Source organism: Rissa tridactyla, chromosome 3 (assembly GCF_028500815.1).
Source record: "Rissa tridactyla isolate bRisTri1 chromosome 3, bRisTri1.patW.cur.20221130, whole genome shotgun sequence".
In the NCBI taxonomy this organism is placed as follows: Eukaryota; Metazoa; Chordata; class Aves; order Charadriiformes; family Laridae; genus Rissa; species Rissa tridactyla.
In genome coordinates, this window is record NC_071468.1 from 40,267,919 (window position 1) to 40,289,607 (window position 21,689).

The following is a 21,689-nucleotide window of genomic DNA, read 5'->3' on the forward strand; positions in this document are numbered from 1 at the left end:
TTGGTGAGACCCCACCTGGAGTGCTGCATCCAGCTCTGGAGCCCTCAGCATAGGAAAGACATGGACCTGTTGGAGTCCAGAGAAAGGCTACAAAGATGCTCAGAGGGCTGGAGCACCTATGCTATGAGGACAGGCTGAGTGAGTTGGGGTTGTTCAGCCTGGAGACGAGAAGGCTCCGGGGAAACCTTACAGCAGCCTTCCAGTACCTAAAGGGGGCTTATAAGAAAGATGGGGACAAACTTTTTAGCAGGGCCTGTTGCGGTAGGACAAGGGGTAATGGTTTTAAACTAAAAGAGGGTAGATTCAGACTAGATATAAGGAAGAAATTTTTTACAATGAGGGTGATGAAACGCTGGAACAGGTTGCCCAGAGAAGTGGTAGATGCGCCATCCCTGGAAACATTCAAGGTCAGGTTGGATGGGGCACTGAGCAACCTGATCTAGTTGAAGAAAGGTCCCTTCCAACCCAAACTATTCTACGATTCCATAATTCTATGTTGCTTCCATTTGTGAACTCTACCTCCCCACAGTAATGGGGGTGGGGTGGGGGGAGTGTCTCCGGCTGTGTATGTATACTTTTTTCTGTATGTATATACATTTGTAAACAGCAATGTTTGTGAAAGAGTCCAGATACTTCATCTGTCATCAAATTTGAATTCCATTGCACAGGTAATAGTCACTATTTTAAGACAAACTGTATTATCGAGATAAATGAAAAAGACCGAAACACTTTAAGAGGTACTGAGTCTATCCTGTGAGCAAGCTTGGACTTGATGTGCATTACTCCCAGCATCACTCCCAGCTTTCTGCCTCTGTAATTGCCATGTTCAGAGATGAAAGAAAAAAATATCAGTGTGTACCTTTCATCCTTTTCTGTGCATTATCTGCAGCTCTCACTGAGCTTGCTTTGTGTCAGAGGATCATGACATCGCTCTTTAACGGTTACTATTTTCTGTAGCTGCAAGTTTCAGAAGTTACGTTGTATGGCCGTGGGAGTCTTCCAAGGCTGGATCGAAGCCAGCAGATGTTCAGTGACAGCCCTGTGCACGGCCCTTGGGCAAAATGAGGGGGTATCAAACAGGTAAGAGGAACACATTCTTTGGCTATATAACTAGCAGTGCGCTAAATACCCAGAAATGGCAGTTGGATGAATTTTCCTTTTCCATGCAACTGGGTTTACTCTGCTATAATTCTCCTGACTCTTAATGCAATTGTGCCTCGTTTATACCAGCACAGGTGAGATGAGAACATGCCCAGTAAAGAGCTAAGAAAGGAGGGCCTGGATATCGGTTTGCTTCCTTGACGTTCTGTGAAATACTACTTCTGATTGCTTAGTTCTGAATGAGTTGACGAGAAATTGTTTTGAGGCAAATACAAGGCATCCATGGCAAGAGAAAAGACACGTGTCATTATGACAAACACACCGGAAATTAGGGCTCTCCCATACCCTCTAGAATACGAAGTGACCGGCATCCGGAGTCAATGGGTGTGTGACCCGTGGCTTTCTGCCCGCTCCAAGAGCTCACGCAGACCAGTGGGATGTCTGAATCCAGATCGCAGCCAAACTCTCCAGTCTAAGGTTTGACTTGAATTTGTGGCTATAAAGCAAGTTCATGTATGCCAAGACGAGCAGTTTTCACAATGAGGCCCAAACTGCCCATGCCTGAGCACAGCGGTGGGGATGCGGAGCAGTGGTGGCATTCTGCAGCCGTGACACAACCTGACAATGAAGAACTGGGATCTCCTGTTACACACACGCGAACAAAGAATTAACCTTCAAACCTAATTACATTAACATTGCTGTTTCCTACTAAAGCTGTCCCAGGGAAGTAAGATTGATTTCTGAATGTGGAAACAATTAAGCAGTCCATTCACGTTGCTTATGAGTCTTTTAGGCAACTTGATGCCTTTTAAAATATCAGGATAAAAACAGCATTACGCTGCAATTGCTTAAAGAATGGGACTTCCTGGATGACTTGCAGAAGTGTATGGGTCTTCTCTAAAGTGCTGGCTATCTTCTCTATAGTGCTGGCTATCTTAAACTAAGATCTGTGATCAATTTCATAATAAGGTCCTGATGCTTTTAATTATCTGTTTTGCAGATATTTGAAGTATAAAAATATAAATTCTGAAGTAAAAAGCTATTTTCAATGAGAAAACATTTTGCAGGTGTGAAATCTCCATGAATTTTCATTCCCTTTTATGCATTAAGCCACCACAATTCCCCAAAATAGTTGCAAATTCTGAAATGCACTGACAGAAAGTGAAAAAAGAGAAGACGAGTATGGATTTTAGGATATGAATACGAGTATATGATGGGAGTGTTAACGGCCAGGCTAATTAAGTCCTCAGAAACAAAATATTTGTAAGGACTGTGATTCTTCTCAGTTAGTATTTTCAGTGTGCCAAATTCATCCTTGGCATAATCCATTTGGCCTCAGGAACAATTTTGGTCCATCGTGATAAAGAGGGCAAACGTACGCTCTCACTTTTTTAAAACAGTGCCTAGATAAATGCACTTTTTGCTATGCTTCCTAATCTACAGAAGTACCAAATCTAGAGACAATGACTAATTGAGTTAATGATGCTGAGGAATATTACACGTAATAGATATTTTATAATATCTCTGAAATGTGTCCACTTGATTTATAGAAACATCAGCACTTCTGTGTAAGTCCCAGACTATGTGCGAGGGCATTTCTTGATAATAATGCATTCTGTGCGTGCACCATTTGCTAGGATTTCACTTTCTCTCTATCAAGTGTGTGTTTACTTTTACTGTACCGCTTGCCATTTACCATCTCACTGCAAGCTCCTAGGGAGCCCAGCACACCCATTTTGGGCTGCTTGTTTTCAGCGGAGGAAGGACAACGCATCCCAATTACCCAATGACCACCTTCCAGCAAACACATTTTCAGAAATGCTTAAGCTTAAAGAAGGCAACATTTAATTCCATGTGCACAACTTGGGTTGCGGGTGGTTCTTTCTTAAATGTGGGGGCATGACCTGGGAGACAGGCTTAGTGCAGTCTCACGGGTGAGAGGGGTACAGGCCTACCTGGGGATGCAGGCAAGAGAGATGGGAGCTGGCTGTGAAAGTCTCTCTCCTGTGTGTATGTGACGTGGCAGCGTGTATCTGGGGCTCCACGGGACTAAGCCCATAAAGAGAGAAGCATTCCATATCCCAAAGGCACTAGGTCTTCATCCAGCACAAAACTGCAGGGGCGATTCCCATGGATCTGTGGAGTGTACTGAGTTCATGGGGCTTTGTGGAGAAGAGATGGCTTCAAAAGAACCAATACGTAACAAGCGCTACTGAAATCATTACAAAGAGAAACAAAGCTACAGAAATCGCATTGTTTGGGATTTTTTGACAGAGCTTTTTTTGCCTTGAGAGAGAAGGGGAGAGAGATATCAGACCTGTGCCTTTAATACTTACTTGGAATATGAGTTTCATGATAGGAAACTGCTGTGGAACAGACTAGAAAGCAACTTTCATATAGGACTTTTTCCCTCCAAATAACCCTATAGAATGTAAGAAGGATCTTCTACAAAATCCAGTGACAAGGCTAATAAAATGAATAACATTTGTTATTTCAAGTTGTAGAGTATTAAAAGAAAATAAAACTATATAAATGTTATTTCTATTAAAAAAAACATTTGTTTCAGCTAACCACTAGAAAATCTATCAGCATTAATGTAGGGATATTTTTCCATTGAGACTTGCTGCTTGGGATGTTGTAAGATGGCATTAATATGATGGTAGAGGTAAAAGAAGAGTTGCACTTAAGTACAGCAGTAAATTGATGCATATTGAGTATATGTTAAATGATGCTCTTATTTTCTCATAACGAACAGGAGGGTAGCACAAGTGTATGTGAGAGAGGAATTTTTGTGAATGGGCTTACTTCAATATAGAAGGAGAAGAAACCTAATTCAGCAAAATAATTCTTCATGCTCATACATAATTAAAATGCAGATTTCACACATTTCTTTAAGAAACACAATGGACGTTCCTTCCCACATACTGCTTTGTAGACAGAGGCAAGCAAGTACGTTTGGATGTGCACTGAGGTACAGACCCTTGTCCTTTTGATGTCAATGTGAATTTTGCCATGGCTTCAATACTGGAGGGTTGATAAGGAAAATGCCATAGGCAACATGCCTGAAGTGCTATATCCGCTCACTCACCACTCCCGTTTATTTCCAGACGTGCTGAGCTGAGCAGAGCCTGCACTTCTCAGGTATGTCTGTGACTATGGACAGACTGGGCCAGGGACCAAAAGCTGCCAAAACTTGTTTTGCAGTGGTATATGTCAAAAAGAGGTGAAGCTAAATTTTATCAATCGTAGTCTCAAGAAAAAATGACAGAATAAATCACTCATTTTCGGACTGATAAGCATGGGAGCTCTCAGCCTAAAGAGCAATTTTGCAAAAAGTTATTAGCGTCAGAAAAAGGGGTCAGGATAAAAGTGCCTCCTCATCCATAACTCTAGCCAGTACGAAGCTAAAAATACATGAAAAAAAAAAAGTTACGGCGGTCGGATCAAATGGAAAACATATTTACGTCATGGTAATGTCACCTCTCCTCTCTCATACACTGCAGAACAGGCTGGGAAAATTACTGTGTCCTCCAGAATACAAGATAGTACAGAAGAACATATAAGCAAATCTCACTCACTGCTAGAAAGATTTTTTGTGTCATCTGGGAAAGTTGAATTTCTCTTTGAGTGCCCTTACTCTGGTAACAAGAAAAGACAGTTAACATTTATTCATATGTTGTACTGATTAGGAAATATCTCTACAAACACAAGTTACTTAGAAACAGCAAGTCTGAAATAGAAGAAAACACCAAGAGAAAAACAAGCTGTAAATACATTTCAAAAGTGTGTTTGTTTTTTTCGTTTTTCTTTTCTTGACTAGCACCGTCTGTACACAATAAAGTATGAACATAAATGTTTGGATAATAAAGATTTGCAAGGCACTTAAACAGTTTTTCTGGATAGGTTTTCTTTTAATGAACCTCTCAATGGAAGTCCTACAACCACCCTTCCTCCTCCCTCAGCTAATGCAGGGAAAGAAGTGTCTTCTGCCAGCAGTTCTTATTTACAGACATGTCCTTAAAGGTTCCTCAAAGTGCTCTCTTAGGCTAAGAGAATCAACAGCCTTATATCTCCATTTTTCATGCTCGTCCTGTTTTTTTTTAATACTACTCTTCTGTATAGTATAGCAAATCTCTCATACACACAGTTGAGACTTGACTCCAACCTTCATCCTCATTCTGTTGTCTTTGGGATGCTATTCAGAAGGGAAAAGGAGGATGGCAGAGATGCGCATTGAAATTCTCTTGAGGTTCATACTTTATCGGCGTCTAGAGGTGATGTCAAAACAGGTGATCATCATGAGATGGGCCTTGCAGAAATTGACACGGTTTTCCAAACGCTCAGTCACACATTCCAGGGCCTCCAGGTATTCCAGAGAATCCAGCTCAAATACCTGCTCCAGATCAACTGTGAGAAAGAAAATACAGAGATAGGAAAAGCAGACAAAACCCAGTGCTGGTTGGTGGGAGAGAGTTAATTCAAGTCTTCAAACCCATCAGTACTCTATACGACATGTTCTCTGGCTTGCCATTGTCCTTAAAAGTTGCCTTTTCTGTTTAATGGCTATTAAAAAGGCACATTGGCTTGCTGGAAAATGCTGTTATGATTGCACTGGATGCTTTCTTGAACGATATGCTCTGCCACCCTCTCCAGAATTGCAGATACCTTTTGCTGCACTCCAACACCCTTAAGCAAACGTTGAATGCTAAGATGTACTGACTCTCTCACACGTTCTGCTGACCAGAAAGAGATTTAAATAGGTGCTCTGGCCTGGGAGGCCAAGTCCTTTGCTGAATTCAGAACTCAGAGTTAGAAACCAACCTCCAACTTCCTTGATCCCCACACTTCTACCTATTCCATGTGATTCTCACTAGACCACTCAAGAGTGGCAAGGGAAGGCGTACACATCAATCACTCCAACACAGGGGCCCGTATGTTGCCAGAGACCAGGTGGCAGTGGCTTCCATGGAAGCCAAGTGCGAGATATGTAGTCTGAGACAGCACTTCCCATCTTATCTGGTCTCTGAGGCTGTGCCGTCCTTGAGGCTTTCTGCATTTATCACAATGGAATCAGATGCAAAGGCATCACACAGTAAGCGAACGGCAATGTACGGCAAATTCTCTGCTCCCTTTGAATCTGTCCTCTTTACCTCTCTTCTTTAATAGTGTTCCTGAAACATATACTGTGGTTGTTTTGCAGGATGTACCAATCTAGTGTTAACTTATGGCAGCTGTCAAAGGAAGAGTTAGGATGCTTTAAGAGAACACAGCAGACAACCTCCTTTTGCCACTTGCAATTATCCTAAATAAATTGAAAATAGTTAGGGTTTTTTTTCTAGAACTCTTTGATATGAACTCATCTGCTTGCTAATACTAAAAATTGTTGTACAATTACTGCAGTATTCTTTATCTTTTTTCCTTTGAGGTGTTGAGGTCCTTCATGAAGAAGGTTGCATTGCATTGAATGCAAATGACCTTTAAGCTCTCTGAACTTTACACATCTATAGTTATAAAAAATGGACCAAATTCATTTTTCATGTAAGCCCACTGGTTCCAAGGGACAAGTTTGCTCCACAGTGTTATTTTGTGGTAGAAGAGCAGATTTATAATATTGCTCATATGTGAGTGATCTGAGGCCAAAAAAAAAATCTAATTTTCAGGAGCTGTGGACTGAAACACGTGAACGTTAATCTACCAATGGCAATATTCACCACTACAATGCTGTACCATTTCAAAATTCAGCTCTCAGGCAAAAAGGATTGTTCAGTTCTACTGTCAACATTTAATAAGAATTATAGGGACTAGTTCTAGAAATACAGTCAATCTAAAACTTGCCCTTAGGTCATATGTCAGTTCATTTTAGTTTACAAACACAGTAGCTCACATCTCATTCTTAGCAAACATTTCTGCTCCCCTGCACCCCCCTCCCCCCCCCCCCCCCGAAATAAACCAAAGGACACCTATGAGTCCAGGCAATAAAACGATGCCCTTACATTCACTGAGCCATTTATTAGGATCCAGCATCAGGTACTGTTTGGTCACCTCCAGTTCTCTCATTAACCACTCGTACTTGGCCTTGACCTCAGCAATTCTCTGCTGGCGATGCTCCAGGATCTTCAGCTTGGCATTGAAACATATCACCTCCTGCCAACCAGAAAAAAGAAGTAGGGAAGGAATAGGTGAAGAGAAGAAATAACCAGATCCATTCAGTCAAATGATCTTTCAATCAATAATACTAGCAACGAGCCATTTACTCTGGAAGCATATGAATCACTGCATGAAATAATCTATCATCTGTTTTATTTTTATTGCTTTTGTTTGGTTTTGATGTTTTCCATCAGTGAGCTTTGGAGACTTTGCAATTGTAGTTAATAATAAACCATAATAATTAATAACAGGCAGCATCTTGAAATCAGATTAACTGTAGCAAAACATTTCTGGTTTGTCACCAGAAGTTTGGCTAAGAAAATCTAAGCTCTCCGGAGAAGGAAATCCATTGCTTGCTGTACTAAAATCCTAAATTCCTCTCTGTGGTTGGCGCATAAGAATTGTAGTAGTCATACTATAAAATAAGAGAACTGGTAGCAATATCAAATTTAAAACATCCTTAAACAAAGGGAATATGTTATGAAAAGCTCTAGCAATTCACAATCATTAATAAAGAAGATATATTTTCTGTAAAGATATGGGGCACAGCAACAGCACGGGGTGCATTGCTGTCTGGAGGCACTCATCCTGGCCTTGCATGACTTCTGAGGGGTGGCAGCCATCAAGATGTGCAGTAAGTGAGCATGGTGAGGGCTGTGCTACCCTCGCCTGCATGGGAGCATTCCCAATACCAGAACTATCTTCCTCCAAGCCTGTGTGAAAGTCTCAGTACTATTCTGCCTTCTGCTCTGTACACAAATCTGCTGTGTGAGTGAAGTGCAGTGGAAACCCCACCCCCAAAAAGAGATTTTTTTTTGCCATAAAAAGTCATATCAGAGAACAACATCACAAACAGCCTAACTAAGTGACAGGGGCTAGGAAGAAAAAGTGCCTTAAAATAATAATAAAGCCTATATCCACAGTTACTCTAAAATTGGTGTTATTTCACCAACTTCAGACACTCTTCCCAATCATACCTCTCAAGAGCTGACCTTTACAACTCCCTGATCTTTTTGTAAATTTGGAAGGCTGAGGTTTGCAGGAACGATTTTGTCAGAGAGAAGATATTAGCTATCCTGAAAACAATACCACCAAAGCACGCTCAAGTGCCTCAGCACCATTGCTGCCTTCAAAGACAGATGCGACAAGATGCTGGAGCACAGGAACCACCAAGACAATAAGCAAGGGGCAAAAATGCAAGGCACCAATGTCTGTTAGCTGCTATGGAAAAAGGCATAACTTGAGTCATAACTGCTCTTAAATGAGATAACAGGTTTTGCTGACTGTTGAATTAACCATATACGATACTACACGTTTCTGACTGCATAATCTGAATTCCTGCTCTTACACCTTATAGGAGGAGGGAGACAGATTACATGGATTGCACTCACCTTGCTGTCCCCACCTCGTCGCCGCTGGAGCCTCTCCACATCATCTATCTCATAGACTTTGATCTCAAAGGGCTCCCCCAGCCCCCTTTGCCCACTTCGCAGGGGTCCATCCACCCAGCGGACCCCGGGGCTGTTGGTAGGCTTCCTTGCTGGAGAAGCGGTATCAAGTGATAAAGCTGGAATAAGCCTCCGTCTCTGTGAACCTGCAAATGCAGAAGTTGACATTCCATGTTAGCACAGTTGCTGCCTCTCCTTTCTGCTCCATCTGCAGAGATGTCTACAAACTATATATTCAGCCCTCTTATGCTCAGAAGAAAAAGGAGCAAAAACCCAGGAAGGCCATGGAAGCTGGGGTGAGCTGTATCTGCAATATGCTGTACCCACTCACGAGTCAGATCCTCATGTGTACTTTGGTGCCTGATTTCAGGATTTGATCTTCAGAGGGCATATGTACCCTAAAGGTTCCAGAGCTTGTGCCTGCTTCCCTTTCCTCAGGTATCAGTGTGTACAATGAAGGGCCAGAGCAGCAGGTTGGAACTGGTCTACCTTTGCTTTCCTATCTCTTTACTGGTACTGGCTCTTGCAGCCTAGGGACAAGGATTAGCCAGCCACTGCACAGGCCATCTCCAGGGGAGGTGTGGTTTTGTTTTTTTTTTTTTAATCACAGCACAAAAAGCACTTTGACATGCCAGTTCTTTTACTATGCTGGAGTTGAGTGCCAGCGTACTGCCACCTAGTCCTTTGCATAGCACCACTGTAGGCTGGCTAGAAGTAAAAACACTAGAGATGACAAAATGCCTGCAACCACCAAGCTTGTCACCAGAGTTGCATTAGCCTTGTCTCTGTTCAGTAGAATATTCTTCTAAAACATTTCCTGCTTATGCAGTTAATGCAGCACTGGTGATGGGCAAGAAAGCAGCAAGAACGATGGGCTAATAGAAAGGTTAGGCACTGTGTCTGCTTCAATACCAGTGCCCATGCACACCCACCCTGCTTTACAATACCAGCACGGTGGATGGGAGCGCTGCAATAGCTGAAAATGTACCATGGTTGATAAAGCCTATGCCATATGGAAAGCATCTGCCATGTGAGTTGCCAAGTCAGGGCCTAAGGTAAAGCAAGGGAGAAAAAGTACGTCACTGGCCTGATGGCAGCAGTAAGGAAGTTGAGCATATGGCTTGTTGGGAAAAAGAACAGACACAAAAAAAACCCCAACTGGTTACATTTCCTTGCTTGGTTTAGTACAATCAGAGCAATAGCTGCGTTTAAAAAAAAACCAAAAAGGTTTTGTAGCTGACAACTCCAGCAGGGTCCCCTCTAGGAGACAGCAGGAATAGAAGGGATGGGAGAAACCAAAAACAAAAGCTGGAGCCAGCAAGTTTGAATGAAACTATTAACTGACTCTCTTGGCTGCAAGAACAAAACTGATGCCAGCGGGGAAGGGATGCAGAATGATCATGCAGATTTTATTTTAAAAACAAGATAAAATCATTTAGAGGAGTCTCCAGCACTACATTTATTGAAACTTGAACGTAAATAGCTTCAACATGTCTGCCAACTTGGTGCTTCAATGAAAGCCAAAAAAAAAAAAAAAACAACCCCAAATCAAAAATATCTATTGATTGTCTAGTTTTTGCATTTGCAAGTAACAAAGACAGTTTCATTCATGGCAGTCTGTTTCTCTACTGACTTCATGAACTATCACATCTTATCTCATTGATTTCTGAGTGCAGCAGTCTGTGCTAGAAACCAGCAGTTAGTAACCAGTAATTAACCTGTAAAGCTCAAAACCAGACGAGAATGGTCTATTTTGCTGTCTGTCTGCAAAGCCTAGACTACAGAGCTTTTATTTGAATGCATCTAAGAGAATTCTATGCAAGAAAAGGAGAGAACAGCCAAGGAGGACGGACAGGGAACTCTAGAGGGCCGCTTCATACCTAAGGGCTTGAGATCTGGGCTGCCCATCCTGTGACACCTATCACGTAGTTGTATTTACTACTCAAACTGCAGGGCAGCAAAAAAGCCCATGCCAGAACAAATGAAGCCTTACAAATACCAGCAAGTAGGAGTTATTTTAGACCTGTGGTACCAGTCACTAGAAGTCGATGCCAGCATTCACTTATCTTGAATGCATTTCAGTTAATCTCTAGATTAAACTGCCTGATCAAGAGAAGAATCAGATCTTGATAAAAGGGAAAGCAGGACCTGACTCATTACCATAGCTAAAAAGGGACAACAACGAGAGAGACACAGTTTGGGAAGACCCCAACAAACTGCAATGCTAAGGGTGACTCTTGTCAGTGATGCTTGAGAAAGGCAACCAAATGGTGAAAGCAGATGCGTACTAGAAGGTAGGTGAGACAGACAGCGTGGTGGACTACTAAATTTTGTTACATGCAAGGAGAGATCTTGCAATGGGCTCAGCCCTTCCTGGGAAACGAGCCCTCCACTTGCTTAGATGTGAAGGGCACTGAGTACAACCCTAGTGCCACTCAAGACCAAAAGGATTTAGGCATTAAACACTTTTAAAAATACATTTTAGGCTTTTGGCCATGGTGTCTCACAGTATCAGTCTTTCAAATTTTGTCTGCATGTAAAAGCAATCTCTTTCCTATCTTTGCTGCTCGTCAACTTTTAGAGCCAGCAACACTCACAAGCATCAGATCTGACCTCCTGTGTAATGCAGCTGAATGCTGCTAATTCTGTTTACTTTGTGTCCCGCGTTGATAGTCACTTCTCCTTTCATGCCATGCCTATGGACTAGCTCTAGCATTTCAAGGAAGAAGCTGAGCAGATTGAAAATTCCTTCTGTCCAGCTCTCCCATGCATGGCTGAACTATGACTAAGGTAGTACCTTCTTCTGTGACGTTTGACCTTCCCTCTTTCTTTTTTTCCCCACTGTGGCTGTTAACACCACCTTCTTGTGTAATAGGGCACTTCTAAACCATCCCCACTGGAAAAACTGTCTCCGACCAGAGCCAAAGCCCAGGTCTGAGACTCTCTGTGATGGTGGATGGCTCCGATTCACCTTGCCATGAGAACAGTGTCAGGCTTTTATTCGGAGCAAAGCAAAACAGACGTCACCAGCATATGAATTACAGGAATGATGGTAAATGTTTTTGCATTTAGTTCCCATTCATATTCATTTAGCTCAATGAGAAACAGAAGCCTGTGGTCTAGAAGGAGGGCTCTGACCTGAGGCTCTGCCTAATAGTGCTTACTCCTCGGATAAGAGGCAGCGGAGACTACAGTAGCGGCAGGAGACATGCTAACATGAGCTTATTATGTTTTTCTAGCCAGAGCTCACGCCTGGATAGCCCATGGGTTATCACAACAAAGCTCTCAGCGCACTGGGGCAATGCGGCAGGGCAGAGCTGCCTGAGGCGGGCAGACTTGCTGCCATCCGCCCAGGGGCTCCTTCAGGAGGCAGGGGCCATCTGCACTGGTCTCCCTGCCCCATCGCAGAGGGTATGCCCACGTGGGAGGCAGAGAAGAAAGAGAAGAGGGATGTCTTTTTACCTGAGCCTTGAATGCTGACTCAGGATGATTTATCTGAGGTTTAGAGCACTTTGGGGAGAAATGAAATGAAAGATCTCCTGCATCTTTGCAGTGACGCAAAACTGAATCTAGTTTATTCTAAACATGCACTGATTAATAGGCTGCTTATTAGCCCAGGTACAGAAAATAACAATATCTTTTGACAGGAGACTCCTGCCACTGACCTCTCCATTTAGCCTCTATTTTTTCTGATTTCACCTTAATTGGGATCAGTAAGGAGATATAGCCAAAGCAGAACTTCAGCTGACAGCTTCTCATCCGTATCAACACGCAGACACAACAATTAAATTGTTAAAATTAATACAGTTTTCCATTTACATAGAAAATACCCATTTGAAGTCACAAATTTATTGGGAGCACTAGATGGGGTTAGGATGTCATAAATTTTGACTGTAAAATAAATAAAATGCTTTGTAGGAATTACAGCACATCCCTCCTCTACTTCCCTGCACACATCTTGTGAAGGTTCCTTATGAGCCTGGAAGCTCAGCAAGAGCAGCTCTTGGCAGGTCCCTCCTGTCTCTGCCCCACCGGCTGGGACTGGGGGAGCGTGCACCCAGCCCAGCACTTTGGCAAACCACCTTATCCTCCCATCAGGTAAATGGGATTCATTCCTCCATTAAAAAAAGAAATTTATACCAAAAATCAAATTGAATGAAATCCTGTAAGCTGAACGTAGGATGGAATAACGACGTTTTCATTGATGATCATACAGCATGTAAAGTAACACGTTGTTTGCTAAATGTCTTGGAGGATATGTTTTTCACTTAGTCTGAATTTATCCACACTCAGAATAACCCCTCTTGAGCCTAGCCTGGGTATGAATAATCAGACTGCAACATAGCCCTGAAAATGCACAGAATACAAGATTTCCTTTCGCAACGGGTCTGTTGCTCTGCCTTAGTTAAGCTTCGGCAAAGCTTAGGCTAAGGTTTGGCAGGTTAAAATTAAGATAAAGGGGGTAACACAGCAGTGGAGGTGTGCAGCGTGAAAGCAGATCTGACTGAAGAGTGGCACTGAACCTACAACATACTTCAGCAAAGATAAGCCCAGAGAAGTCTTAAGGTATTAGAAACACAGACCAAGCCAGCTAGGTATGTAAGGGTAACTTTAAGGACAAGAAGACTCACTGACCTCAGGAAAATTGCCCAACTACATAAAGATGTGTGGTCATAAAAGTTTGTGTTGACCAGGGCAGAAACTCTAAGAGGTCTGGTTTTGCTTAAGTACTGTATATTTTGCAGTGTTCCCCTTAGATTGCTTTCCAAGCACACATTCCAGCCTGAGCATCTTTTCTGTGAAAAAGGTAAAGGCAAAAACCATAAATGCAAAATCTTCATGAAAAAAAGCCTGATGCATATCTCTTCAAAGCAGGATACATCTGAATGGGATGCAAAACAACTGCTGTCCTAGAAATTTCAAGGTATTCCAAACAGAAAATGAAACTGTAACTTGATAGATCATAATTTCAGAAGTTTATAGTGTGTGCTTAAAGGCAGGATGTGGAGCCAAAGCTATTCCCCGCTGCATTTAATGTTATGGGAGGTAAAATTGCCTTTCTGTACAGAACCTGTTGTTCATCTTTTTGTTTTTTTCTCATTAGACAATCCATCCAAACTCAAGGCGATTACAAAAACCAACCCTGGTTAAGTAGAGCAGTGGCCCTAAGCTCCCACCCTTTCTTCTGTGGCTTCATTTCCAAGAAATACTGTGCTTTCAGTAGCAATAGCATCACCCTCAAATGTAGCCTCAAACTACTTGCTTACTAGCAAAGATTATCTGTCCTGCTCCCCCTGCTGCTCCTCACTGTCCAACAATGGGGCTCCTGCTTTGTTTGACTTAAAAATGCAGTGCTGACTCTCCTCTCATTCCCACTTCCTAATGGGATCTGCCCTCGTGGGCAATTGTCCATGACTGAATCAACTCATCCCCGTTCCTTTGACCTCCTTTCCCCTAGCTTATTTTATAGTGCACTTTCCCTAGTGCAGAGCACATAGCTATTCACTCTTCGGATTTTCATACAGTTTGCACAGCTCCCCTCCCAATTATTGAAGACATTGCCAATGATTTCAAGTCGAAGGCCCCTCTGATGGTGTGAAGACTTCATCAGAAGTATTTAGGGTGCCCATCTTGAGGTCAGTAGTCCAAACACCAAATAATCCAGGCATTTATTGCCAGAAAATCTAAACAGCATTCGCTCATCCTGACAACTCAGATTACTTGGGAAGGACTGAGTTGCAGCTAAACACTTGGAATAGTAAACACTGATAGGATCCATCATTCAGAAGAGAATCTTCTATGTCCACCTCACTGTAAAATAATTCAGGTTGTATTCTGTGTTGACTTAAATTCAATCCTGTTGTGAATCAATAAGAAGTACAAGGACACTTGAGGCTAGAAATCACTGCTTGCTGTACATAGGAATAAAGCAACCCTTGTTTTCAACCTTCCATCCACACCTATACTAGATACGTTGCTTCTGTACTGGTATAAGGAATGTGCTGAGGTACGGACTACTAATTTTTTTCTGCCCACCCAGTTCATTCCTTAACCTTGCTTCCTGAATTACTGTCTCATTTTAAAAGGAGCTTTTCAGGGCAGTTTAGAGCTGGTGAATGAGCACTGCTGAAACCAGATCAGGAAGCAGCCCTCCTGCAGCGTGGCAGGATGACAAGTAATCTGGGAGACGCTCCAGGGAAGATGCACATCACGGGGGGGGATGAATTTTCAGCACCCATGATCCCTAGCAAAAAAACAACCAGAGTCTCTTCTAAATATTTGTCTCACTTCAGGCTGGATTTTGGTTTAACAGGTATTTGTCTGCATTGTGGCATTATTTCAGGAGCTGGTTATTGTTATTGCACTGAATAGCCGTGCCAGTCGCAGGGGCAGGAAAGGTGGAGGCTGGAGGGGGAAGTGGCTCTGCAGCCAGACCATTAGCTCCCGACAGGACAGTGGTGGAGGCATTCCAGTGAGCTAATTCTGTGGCAGTGTCAGGAGCAGGTTTTATTTACACCCAGCCTAATGGTGTGCGACTCAGTCATGCATGTTACATGGAGCCTTCACTGTGCACAATAGCCTGCTGCCATTTCCTCTATTAAATCATTCCTATGTTCATGTGGCTGAAAGCTCAGTGCTGGCATGCAGTAGTCAAGCGTGTAAAAAATGATTACTCTGATCCCTTTCAACACAGATTTGCTGCATGAAATGGCCTGGCTTTGACCTGGGAAAATCAATGCTGTTGTTTTAATGAACAAAAAAAAAACCTGGAGCCCAAGCCAGCACTTCCCCTCCCTCTGCTCCCCCCAGGGCTGTCCAGCCAGCAGTCAAATGCATAAAGTGGTCACCTGCATGCAAACAGCATTTTCCTGTATAATTCTAAACATCCTTTGTCATAGTAAAGGTATAATGCAGGATATCAATTAGCTAGCATCACTTGTAAGCAAGTTAAAGTAGAAACGCTGGAAGTTCCCTACGGCTTTGTGATACAAAGGGCAATTCTCAGCTTCCTACACTGTGCCTTAGGCAATCTAAACATGAACCAAATTCCTTTTCACTTGGATTCAACAAGAAAGGCTCAGACTTTTTTTGTTGGTGTTTTGTTTCATCATTATCATTTTGGCCACGTTTCAAAATGTGATGCTTTGCAATATTGGTTGGAGACGGACTTTCATAATTTACAGCCCATGGAGTCAGCCTCTGGCTTTTTCTGCTCCTTCGTAGGCAGGGCTAAGTGCTTCCAGAGATTGAATGTGTTCGAATATAGAATTTTCAGGGCTTTCCAGGAACCTCTAAATCTCCATCTTTAAAACCATTCCACCAGTGAAACCCAGAGCACTCAAGTAAGAGAGAAAAAGGAACTCTAATTGTAGATAATTATTGTCATGTCTTAACAGTCTGTCTTTTTATTGAAGTGTTTAAAACCATGAAGCAATTTGCTCTGCTTTGGTGGTGAAACTTAGTACTGAGAAAGAGCCGCAAGGAGTCATGAAACTTTACTGCAAAAGCCGTAAAATGCTGCAGCAGGAATCTTTAATTATCTACAGGCAGACAGGTTCCCTGTACAAAGATTAAAGCATGTGCACAAACACACACGCTCCCATACACACGTGCCAATCCTGTCCTGGACTGGCAATAGCTGAGTCCTGCAAATGCTGAGATACACAGTCCAACGCAGGGCACAGGCCTAAACTTCCAGAAGTCAGCATTTGGAAACCTTGATTTTCCCCCAGTCTTGTTTCTACTTGGCCTTACAGCATCCCTTAGGTTTTTGTTTTCTGATGTTAACGGATGCTCAACATTCATGGGGCCCAGACTGACCCCACTTGAAAGCACTTTACAGGTAAGGACTTTCTCCCCTAACCCTCACCTCTTTGACTGTCTTCGCCCTTCACACATGAGTCACATCTTCCTCTCATGCCTGAGTCCTGGGTCATTGCCCCCATCAGTGGGTCTGTGCATACAGACAGGCAGCGGTCCCCATCGCTGGCTGCTGCACACTTGCTGCTCCCCCAAGCCTGCTCGGGCCACAGAGTGCTACCCCGAGCACTTCACCCTGCCAGCACCGACCCCAGCACCAGTAAAGCTGCAGGCTCAGACTCAGCTCCACAAAACTGCAACTAGAGAAATCAAAGGAGACACACTCCTTCGCAGTGGTCCAGCCCAATTTGGCAGCGCACTGCAAGCAGTGATACACTGCAGCTCTTAGGTTTAAGTTGATGTCACGTGGGATGGGGACTCTCTTAGGCACCCAACTCTACTCCAAAAGGGAACAGGAAAGAAAACGGCCTCAGGAAGATCTCTGTGGTCTCCACGAAAAGCCTTGTCTGTGATGAATCATCTCAGAGAGAGTCCCGTTCTGCGGTTCTCCTTACAGGCAGCTCTGAAACATTGTAAGGGGCAGGAACTGATAAATAACATCTTGGGGGGGAAGGGTGGTGGGGAGTGGTTAGAAGGCAGAAACAAGGCATTTGTGCACATTACATGGGAATGCAAACAGGACCGGGTGTTAGTGGGTAAACCTCAATAGAGCCTGGGCTCTTTGCTTGCCTGGAGCTAGCACCAAAGCTGCATCTCTGAATCATCCGGTCATGTTTTGAATTGAGAATTAAAGTAATGCCCACATACATACAAACTAAACCAGGGAAAAGATGCTAAAAACCAAAGCAGAAGAGCAAAAAGCAGGTAGGTAACACTTCTGATGTGTTCCTTTTTTCACACCACCATTATCTAGTTTTATGAGCTGGTAACCAGGGAGCACGGAAATTACATGAGTTGCCCAAGGTGATACAGCGAACCAGCAGCACCGTCAGAGAATACAACATAGATCTTGCAAGTCCAAAACTGCCACCCTGCCTGCCTCCCTCTCGTACCTGTCATGTTCCCAGAAAACAAATACAGCTTTCGAAAATGGAGGTCAGCCAGAATGCATTTCCTGACTACACACATTAGTACACGTTATAAAAGCACCCTTGTCATTGTCTTTCCATGAAGCAGCACTGGACCTTTGCACTTGAAATTTCCAAGGAATTAAAAAATAATATATAATCGGTGCTAGTGATGACCGTACAAACTATGCCCTAACACTTCAGTGCCCTGCTGAAGACAGCACTGCCTACCTGAGAGAGGGGAGACTGTAGAGTCAGAGCCTGAAATATGGCTGAGGTGCCAATTGTTTCTTACAGGGGAAAGGCTAATGGAGCGAGCAAAGAAACCAGAGAAAACATAGCTGCACAGATTCTTGCGGGTGGAGAAGGAGGAAGGGCCCACCACAAAAAGAAAATAACAAATGAAACACTCTGCTCCACTGCTAAGCAAGGGCAGGGGAGGATGTGCAGCCAAGTCAGTTGAGGTCGAGGTTAGGAGTCAAGGGTGCCTATAATTTCACCCTGGATCTGGCTCTCCTTAGTTGTAGGCATTGGGCATATCGGTAAAGTTCTCTGCCTTCATTTCTCCATCTGTAAAATGGGGTCTGGAATAATACTTCCACCACAGGGTGGATCAAAGAGCAGCTGTACAAAGCTTTGAAACATACAGCCATAGATCAGGGCTAAATAGCTCTGTTTCTGCCATAAGCAGTCACTTTGGGGGCACTACATGCTGACATGATGTTATAGGACCAACGTTAAATGCTAGAAAGATGGGAATGTTTATTAAGTGGATAGGTTAGCTTCAGGGAAAAGGCTTATGTGCTTCACAATGTAAACACATGATTTTTCAGTAGGTACCAGAATACAGGAGGGAAATATATATTTTTTTTGTTTTATTTTAATTTTGTACTCACAACACTGGTCTGTCTGTGAAATGTACAGATACCCAGGAAGAGCCCAAAATTTAACCTAAGGCTAAGACTGAAGGATATGAACTAGCTTTATCTTTCAAAGCTGTCAATGTAGGTCTGAGGCTTCATGTATGACATTCAGGGCAGAAGCACCTACACATACAAATAATGCACTTAAAAGCATTGAAAGACAAGATCTTAATCTCAGAAAAAAAAAATTATGTCTCTCCAATGTGTCAGAACTTCAAAAGTAATTGTGAGATCTGACAGGGCTGCTGGTGATTCTCTTAAAGACTCTTTATAGCTCCTCTTACAGGGGCCTTGGGCTGATTCATGTTGATCGTGTCTGACAGCTAGCATTTCTGTTAATAATAATCATAAATAAAGAGGACAAGGTTGCCTGACCTGAAATGAGCGTATCTATAGTGCCATATCCATTACAGCACAGTGGATCTGTGACCGCAAATCAGGGAAGGTCCAATGCTCTTGACACTATGTATTAAAATAATATCTGTCTTTTAAGAGCTCAGAACCTTTGTCTGCCATCTTTTTCATTAAAAAGTGTTCCTTAGGAGAGAACACTAGAACAGATCTATAGAAAGGAGATATTACAGAGTGTGAAAGACTGCAAACCTTTGCATTTTTTTGGTTTATTATGCAATAAAAATATATTTGTGAACAGCTCTATTCTCCCTTATGTATCAGCTCCTCCTTCATGTTTTCCTGCATTGAAGTCATAATCCTGGTTTTATGCCATCATAAATCTGCTGACATGTGAAAAATTATACTATTATCAAACACATCAAAACAGAATTATGATTTCACTGCTGCAGGACCAAATGCAAACAGGAGCTGGTTATAAGAAAGTGAAGCCTTATTAATTTCTGGCCAGTGGTTTGCTGCTAGAGATATGGAAGGTAGTAAAGATTTCATTTTTTTTAATTTGCATAAAACCCCTGGTTGTACTTATACACAAATACAAGTCATTCAAAACAATACAGGAATTACTTGCAGATATAGGGAATCACTCTCAAAAGCATGAGAAACAACACACTTAGAATCTCTCCATGTTAGGTGATAGGCTGAATTAAGACAGAAGCTTTGCAAAGTACTTGGAAGGAGGTCAATGTGCCAGGCTACGCTGAACCCCCCAGGGCAGGCAACTTCCAGGGACACAGGCCCCCCACTGAAAATTCTCCATGCCAGAGATTCACATCTGCAATGTTGCTGGCCAGGGAGAGAAGAACTAAACGTAACAAGAAATTAGAATGAAGAGATTAATCTGTTGGCCAACAAAAAAGCTGTATTTGGTGAAAAAATGCAGGTCAGATGTTACACAGCAGTAAAAAAGCAGCAAAGTTTAGATTCTCCATGTATCCCACTAAGGAAAGGTGCCTGCTTGGCTTTGCATATCTGCACAGTACAACAAAGCAGTGTCACTGCTCTGCCAGGTAGGCCAAGGCTGGCTAGACCATGGAAAAGCCTCTTCTCTCCATCTGTGTCTTCCAGACTGCTACAAGAGCAACCTGAAATCTGAGTCTCAGACAGTCGTCTCTTAAGTCCCTTTTCACGGCCACCGACACAACATTCAGCCCTACACAAGGCTTATCAAAAGCCAAAGTTTTAAGCCAAAATACAACCCTGATATAAAAGACAACACAGAGATCTGAAGCTCTTCTGTAATTACAACACAATGTTTTCCTTGCTCGTACCTCCAGCCTTGTCCAGCCTCCAATGTGCTATCTTAAGCAGAGAGAGAGAAGTGAAATGAAACAACTAGTGTTATGAGCATCAGAGTAAACAGATCCTGGTCTTCTACTGATTTAAGTTTGGGATGAACTCTGGAGTCTAAAGAATCCACAGGCTCTGCCTGAAGCTCTTCTCGGAGGATTTTTTTAAAGTACCTCCCCTAGGGAAGTGGGGGTGTGTTCGGTGGTGTCTAATAAGGATAAGTCTACATTGCAATTTTCTCTGTTCCCTCACCTGCAGAGCTGCCTGTTTTCACAGAACTTGATACATTTTTTTCATCTAAATGTCCTGTGGAAAAAGTCCATACCATATGGGCAGCTTCTCCACAAGATACAATCCAGTGGACAGTATACACACAGAAACACAATCTCTGTGGACAGCTTTGTTTTTGTTTTCCACAACATACAAATCATCCCTCTTTTTCTTGCAAGTTACCATTAAAAAGTTTGTATTTGAAAGGAGCTATTAAAGGAACAGCTCCTCAGAAAGAGGAAAATCAATTTATTGCCATGTAAACTGAAGGGGTAAGAAAGAGGTTTTCTCATAGGATGCAAAGTTAACTTCAGAAAGATTATTTCATCACTTGGTCTGTGCTTGCACTGTGTCGAGTGATCACTTTCAGATGCATCCTCTGAACAGGTACCATCAGCCATGCTCTGACGGATATGGTTTTAATAGCGGTATCTATTCTATTCACATCTGCTCTGCACATGTTCTTCCTGCTACCACAGTCAAGAGCATAAAGAAAGGGAGAGTTATGCATTACACAGTTAGTTCACTGCAAATGAATCCCAGAGGTGAGTATCACAGCAAGTGGGAATTGCTGGTGAATTAGGAACTCTATGAGAATAACACATTTTGGACAGCCAGCACTACTGCAGGGTAAGTAGCTACTGATATTTCACATACCTGTGCACACCAGTTCCAATGACAATGTGCATTTTTTCAAAAGTACGTTAGGCAGGACTCACACTTCAGCTTGGGAAAACAGCACCCAGGAGAAAGGTGGGGTGACCAGCTGATGGATGCTTCTCACCCCTGTCCTGCAATTTTCTGAAACTCATTCTGGTGGGAAGATGTACCAGTTGCGACTGCACAGACTCTTGGTATGACCCAGGAGGCTCTGGCCATCTAATTAAAAAGTCCTGATGTAGTGTGAAAGACACTGGGGATTATATCTAAACAAAGATCAAGTCTTTCTGATCCTTTTTATGATCACTGAAAAGGTTTCATATTTGCAAGTGCTTCAGTGCGGTAATTCTCGTATTATATAAAATATAATTTATTATTTGTTATCAATAAATTACAGGGAAAAGAAGGACTCATAACTCTTCATCTTCTAGGTGGGAAGTAGGAACTCAGCAGTGGCTTCAGCTGCAAGGCATGTTGTACCTTTGGGCATCCAGAGCACACAAGGAGCAAAAGTGGGCTCACAACACATACTGCTATTCGGCAAGACTCTG

General features: G+C 42.7%; 1 protein-coding gene across 1 annotated transcript in view; it reads right to left on the reverse strand.

The window, feature by feature from the left end:
* Positions 1-4,355: 4,355 nt before the first annotated feature.
* Positions 4,356-21,689, reverse strand: part of KIF26B (kinesin family member 26B) — a 295,671-nt gene continuing 278,337 nt past the window's right edge. Inside the window, exons 13-15 of the mRNA XM_054197213.1 lie at positions 8,640-8,842; positions 7,095-7,245; positions 4,356-5,508 (exon numbers count right to left, since the gene is read on the reverse strand). Coding sequence (XP_054053188.1) covers positions 5,360-5,508; positions 7,095-7,245; positions 8,640-8,842 — 503 coding nt within the window. The 3' untranslated portion in view covers positions 4,356-5,359. The remainder of the gene's footprint in view (positions 5,509-7,094; positions 7,246-8,639; positions 8,843-21,689) is intronic.